This window comes from Colobus angolensis, unplaced genomic scaffold (assembly GCF_000951035.1).
Source record: "Colobus angolensis palliatus isolate OR3802 unplaced genomic scaffold, Cang.pa_1.0 Scaffold76, whole genome shotgun sequence".
Lineage (NCBI taxonomy): Eukaryota > Metazoa > Chordata > Mammalia > Primates > Cercopithecidae > Colobus > Colobus angolensis.
In genome coordinates, this window is record NW_012121376.1 from 234,890 (window position 1) to 241,321 (window position 6,432).

The 6,432-nt window shown below is 54.2% G+C and overlaps 1 protein-coding gene across 1 annotated transcript in view; it reads right to left on the minus strand.

Moving 5' to 3' along the window:
• Positions 1–2,159: 2,159 nt before the first annotated feature.
• SPIRE2 (spire-type actin nucleation factor 2) overlaps positions 2,160–6,432 on the minus strand; it is a 26,757-nt gene continuing 22,484 nt past the window's right edge. Inside the window, exons 8-10 of the mRNA XM_011928066.1 lie at positions 5,106–5,133; positions 3,783–3,898; positions 2,160–3,414 (exon numbers count right to left, since the gene is read on the minus strand). Coding sequence (XP_011783456.1) covers positions 3,192–3,414; positions 3,783–3,898; positions 5,106–5,133 — 367 coding nt within the window. The 3' untranslated portion in view covers positions 2,160–3,191. The remainder of the gene's footprint in view (positions 3,415–3,782; positions 3,899–5,105; positions 5,134–6,432) is intronic.

Below are 6,432 nucleotides of genomic sequence, written 5' to 3' on the forward strand. Positions count from 1 at the left end.
CCCCGCCTCAGCCGCGGCGTCTGGGCCGGCTCCGGTGGGTCCGGGCCAGGTCTCGGGAAAGCCGGGTACCTGCGCGCCGTGGGCCTCTGGCTTGGAGAGGTGCCCCGCGGGGATGACGGGCTTTGATGCGGGGTAAGGGGCGCGCAGCCGGCGACAGTCGGCCCTGCCCGGCCTTGCCCATCCGTGTGGTCCGGAACCCGCAGCCGCGTTCGGCCCGCCAGGGCCTGTCCTCGCTCCGGGCCTGGAGCATTACAGCTGCGTCCCGGACGCTGCTAGTTGGTCCTTTTCGTGTCACGGTGTCATTCAAGTGATCTAGCCGTCGATGCCCACCTCTGCCCTGGCCTGAAGCCGCCGCCCCTTGGGCACCAGTGAGGGACGCGGCCCTCACTGCCCGCCTTTGGCCTCGTTAAGGACAGTGGTTCTGAGCAGTTCCAGGACGGGCCGCCCGCGTTTGTCACGATCTAAGGGCCGGGCGCGGTGCTCGCGCTTGTAATCCCAGCACTATGGGAGGCCGAGGTGGGCGGATCACCTGAGGTCAGGAGTTCGAGACCAGCGTGGGCAACATGGTGAAACAGTCTCTACTAAAAATACAAAAATTAGCCGGGCGTGGCCGCGCACGCCTGTCATCCCAGCTACTCGGGAGGCTGAGGCTGCAGTGAGCCGAGATCGTGACACTGCACTCCAGTCTGGGCCACAGAGCCAGACCCTGGCTCAAAAAAAAGAAAAAAATAAAGTAGATGAGGCTGAGATAGGGCTCGGTTCACTGGGCGGATGGCACAGCTTCCTGTGCCGGGGGTTGGGGACACGGGGGCAGGAGGGCACAGAGAAGACAGGTACCAGCAGCCTCCTGCCCAACTTAACCCGGCTACATGAGCCCAGGAAGCAGCCCTGGTGGGCCGGCCTGGCCCCTCCCAGGATGAGTTAGGGTGTTAGGGTTTTATTTTATTTCCTGAGATGGCGTCTTGCTCTGTTTCCCAGGCTGGAGTGCAGTGGTGCGATCTCTGCTCACTGCAACCTCCATCTCCCAGGCTCAAGCAATTCTCCTGCCTCAGCCTCCTGAGTAGCTGGGACTACCGGCATGCATCACCATGCCCGGCTAATTTTTGTACTTTTAGTACAGATGGGGTTTCACCATGTTGACCAGGCTGGTCTCAAACTCCTGACCTCAAGTGATCCGCCCACCTCCCCCTCCAAAAGTGCTGGGATTACAGGCTTGCACCACTGCACCCAGCACGGGTTAGGGTTTAACGTGGGCTTTCATTTCCAAGCGTTGCTGTATGGATTAGAACCCAGTCTTCCCATGATAGGGAGTGTGAGCCCCTGTAGAACCAGAGCAGTCGTCCTTACCAAGCACTACACATTAGCTTATTGCTGGCTGTGTGACCGGAGGAGATTGCTGACCTTCTCTGTGCGTCGTCTTATTTTTAAACAGGAATAAAAATACAGGCCAGAGAGCCCGTGAAGTACTTACACACGTGCTAGAAGCTGGCTATTTTTACTGGGGGCTCTAATTTTGCGTGTTTGGATTTCCTGGACCCCAGCTGTTTGAGTATTTTCTCCTGCAGGCCCATCTGTTGCAAGTCAGGTCCCTCCTGACCTCCAGGCTCCACGGCCAGCATTACAGCCTGGAGTCAAAGCTCCTGGGTGAGCTGTGTATCTTTAGCCAAATTCTTTCACCTCGTTGAGCCTCAGTTCCCTCATCTGTAAGGTGAGGTGATGGCAGAACCTCACGGAGGAGCAGAGCAGGGCCCTGTAACAGGCTGAGCCGGGCGCAGGTGAGCAGACAGCACTCAGCACAGGGCCTGTCTAGAGCCTGCAGTCACACCTCCAGCCCCTGTGAGTCCTCCCTGAAGAACAATAGGGATCCGGGAAATGAGACCAAAGTGTCCCCCAGGCCAGCAGGTGTGGCCAGAGGCGCTGATGGGCAGTAGTCTGTGCTGTCCACATGCAGCCCTGACTGAGGTGGGCAGGACCACGAAGCTGGTAGAGCCAGCCAGGGCTGCATGGACAGAACAGGCCTGGAGCTCTCACCTGGTGGGCACCTGACTGTGCCTTTCCTCGTCCTGGAGGGCAGGTGGCCCCTCAAGCCCAGCTACAGCCTTGGGAGAACATGGCCACCACCATGCTGGGCGAATCCTCAGTGCACATCCCAGACAGAAGACTGTGAGACATCCTTTATTGGGCCAAGAGTGGCCACGTGCACAAATTGACAGCCACTCTTCCCTGTACTGGGACCACCCAGCATCATCAGGAGCCTCTGGGCCAGAGGCGAGTGAGGACAGCACCAGAGTGTGGGAGGGAGGAGGGACAGGACAGATGCGGTTTGGACCCCAGGGAAAGGGCAGGGAGCAGCGTGGCCCGGACTTTTTTTTTGTTTTTTTTTTTTTTGAGACAGAGTCTCCCTCTGTTGCCCAGGCTGGAGTGCAGTGGCACAATCTCGGCTCACTGCAAGCTCTGCCTCATGGGTTCCAGTGATTCTCCTACCTCAGCCTCCCATGTAGCTGGGATTACGGGCACCTGCCACTACGCCTGGCTAATTTTTGCATTTTCAGTAGAGATGAAATTTCATCATGTTGGCCAAGCCGGTCTCAAACTCCTGACCTCAGGTGATCCTCCCTTAGCCTCCCAAAGTACTGGGATTATAGGCGTGAGCCTGGCCATACCTTTCAAACAGAGGCGGGGGGTGCCTCTCACGGGGACCCCGCCCACTCGGAGACTTCCAGGTGCCTCTGCTGCCCGAGTGCCCACAAAGGGAGAGCAGAGGCAGGCAGGGCGCTCTGGTCCAGCTAGGAGCCAAGATACCCTATCCCCACCTAGAGGTTCACAGGGGAGGGAAAGCAGCTGTTCTCATTCCTGGGGATGGAGAAGAGAATGGGAACATGGAATGCAGTCTGTGCTGGGATCTAGAACCTTCTGCTCTCTCCCCTCGGTGAGAAAACCCACTCCCTCCCTCCCCTTCCTCCCTGGCAGGGAATCCTGAGAAGAAACAGCCTCCCCCAGGGAGGGTTCTGAAGTGCGCCTGAACCCAAATGAGCTCTGGGGCCAGGAAACGGTGTATATAAATATATAGGCTGTGTATATATATTATAAATGTATCTATATATGTATATATGTACATGCACAGCTCAGAGCGTCCTAGCCTGGTACAGGGCCTGCCTGGTGCCTCCTGGAGGCCTGGCCTGCTGGGGCTATCACTTGAAGTCAAGAGTCCTGGTGTTAGGGATGTAGAGGGATTGGGTCTGGCGACTGCGTCGTGGCGTAGTGTTGAGGACGTCCATGCTCTTGCGGCTGGAACGCACCACGTCGGCCACAAAGCTGGTGCACTCACTGCAGACATCCTTCAGGACACAGCCGTGGGCGTAGATGTGGGGGAACGCCTCCTCCACGCTCTGCCACTGTGGCCCTTGCAGAGATCTGGGGGGCGGGAGAGGGCAGTCAGGGAGAGGAGCCAGCCCGGGTGCAACACCCCCTCCCTGACTGTGCATCCCACAGCCCCCTCCTGGCTGCCTTTCACCCTAGGCCTCCCCTTGGCCCTCAGGCAACAAACACAGCTAGCAGCGTTCATCTCAGCAAAGACTCTCCCCTGACCACCCGAGTCCAGTTTCCATCTCACACTACTCAGCCTCCCAGAGCCCTACAAAATGATCTGTCTCCGCCTTGGATTTCCATTTCCTTGGGGTGACCTAGCACACACAGACAAAGCCAGCCCCCTCCACCCCAGCTCTCAAGTTCCTGTTCACGCACGACCACCACAGTGACTCAGCACAAGGCAAAGAACGCACTGAAAGATGTCTCTTCTCTGGATTGGCGCGGTTTTGGCAGCTGATACCCTCTGAGGACTCTCAAAGCCCAGTGTGTAGACAGGGATGTGTCCAAACTTCTTAGAAGGCATCTTCATCTGCAGCACAGAGGGAGGAGGCATGAACCAGGCATCCCCACAGACACATTCAGGGTACACTCAGTGCGAAGGAACCTCCCCTCCCCCATCGGACCTGCGTGGCGGCCAGACCTGCCTGGAGAGTATTTGTTGTCCCTATGCTCTCCAATGTCTCCTCTGTGCCTTTTGTCTGAAGACTGGCACGTGATTCCTGCTTGCTGCTCATCAGCAGGGGCTTCTTAGAGGGCACAAGCCGTCCCTTTTTATACCATACAGATCTACCACCATGCACTGCACAAAATCCACATTTAACATGGATGCGGTGGAAGCTTCTCCATTGCCAAGTGGCAGGATATAGAGTAAGACTTTTAAAATAGTGGTAGTATAAGTCTTGCTTCTGAACTGAGGCCTAAGGGCTAATATATATATATATATATATATTTTTAAGACAAGGTCTTGCTCTGTTGCCCAGGTTGGAGTGCAGAGGCACAGCCACACTCACTACAGCCTTGAACTTCTGGGCTCAAGAGACCCTCCCACCTCAGCCTCCCAAAGTGCGGGAACAGCAGGCATGAGCCACCGCACCTGGCTGGTGACATACTTTTATTTGTATTTTATTTTATGTTTTTGAGACGGAGTCTCTGTCACCCAGGCTGGAGTGCAGCGGTGCGGTCATAGCTCACTGTGGCCTCAGCCTCCTGAGTAGCTAGGATTACAGGTGCGTGCCACCATGCGCAGCTAACTTTTTTGTATTTTTAGTAGAAATAGGGTTTCCCCATGTTGGCCAGGCTGGTCTCAAGTAGTCCGCCAGGCTCATCGGCCTCCCAAAGTGCTGGGATTACAGGTATGAGCCACCATGCCCAGCTGACATACTTTTAAATGTTAGGATCCCTTTACCTCTGTGTACCTGCACATGAGCACACACCCCAACTGCAATAAGGAGCCCCTCCTAAAACACCCCAAAAGTTATAGAATGTAAGAAGGTAGGACTTTTAGAGGGGAAGTGAAGGGTTTTTTGGTACCAGGCTACTAAAGTGGAGTGTTTAAAAATAATAACCTATAAAGGTCTTTAAAAACTGCACACTATCTTGGAAAGTATGGGAATGGATTCTGCCTGAAGGGAGATGAATGAGGTGCCTGGTGAGGGCAGCACATCCAACACCTCCAATCAAAGCCAGTGGAGCCCCCATCTACCTAGCTCAGAACCCAGATCCCACATGGTCCTCACCTTTATGCTACAGGAAGTGCAGACAGCTCTGGAAGGGAACAGAGGAAATGCAGTGTCAGTAGGGAGGAAACCCATGAAGAAACAGCTGAGAAACTCGCATTCCAGCCTCCACACATCCCAGTTCAAACCATCCTTGCCTTCTGCTTGATGCTTGGTAACTTCAGTGCTTTATTTTATTCCAAAATCTTGCTTTTCTTTATACTTAGGTATCCACCCAAAATATATGTGCCCCTCAGCATTCTCTTAGGAAGGCTGGCTCCAGGAGTTTTCTCCTACCAAGTTTTCTGTTGCCAAGTGGCAGGATATAGAGTAAGGTTGAAAAATAGTGGTGCTGGGCCAGACGTGGTGGCTCACGCCTATAATCCCAGCACTTTGGGAGGCCAAGGCAGGTGGATCACCTGAGGTTAGGAGTTCAAGACCAACAAGGTGAAACCCCATTCCTACTAAAAATACAAAAATTAGTTGGGCGTGGCTGCAGGCACCTGTAATCCCAGCTACTTGGGGGGCTGAGACAGGAGAATGGCATGAACCCAGGAAATGGAGGTTGCAGTGAGCTGAGATCACGCCACGGCACTCCAGCCTGGGGGACTGAGCGAGACTCTGTCTCAATAAAAAAAGAAAAATCGTGGTGGTAAAAGTCCCTTTTAAGCAGATTTTTGTTTCTGAACTGAGGCATGATGGGTCACATACTTTTGGAATGTTTAAAAACAAAAACCTATAAGGGTCTTTAAAAACTGCACACTGTCGGCCGGGCACGGTGGCTCACGCCTGTAATCCCAGCACTTTGGGAGGCCAAGGCAGGTGGATCACAAGGTCGGGTGTTCAAGATCGGTCTGGCCAAGATGGTGAAACCCTGTCTCTACTAAAAATACAATAAATTAGCCGGGTGTGGTGGCGGGTGCCTGTAGTCCCGGCTACTCGGGAGGCTGAGGCAGAGAACTGCTTGAACCTAGGAGGCGGAAGTTGCAGTGAGCCGAGATCACGCCATTGCACTCCAGCCTGGGTGACAGAAAGAGACTCTGTCTCAAAAAAAAAAAAAAACCTGCACATTGTCTTGGAAAGACATCTAAGATTCCTTCCAAGATGACGCGTAGACATTGGTGTGTGCCTGACACTACTCACCGTAAAAGCACCATGGAAGCCAGAGGGGCCTCAACTGACATGCTCAGTTTTAAACAGTGAGTCAATTTTGTTTTAATCCCCGTATCTGATTTCAAAAATAAATACCTTATGAAAAATTCAAGGCTGGGCGTGGTTGCTCAAGCTTGTAATCCCAGCACTTTGGGAGGCAGAGGCGGGCGGATCACGAGGTCAGGAGATCGAGACC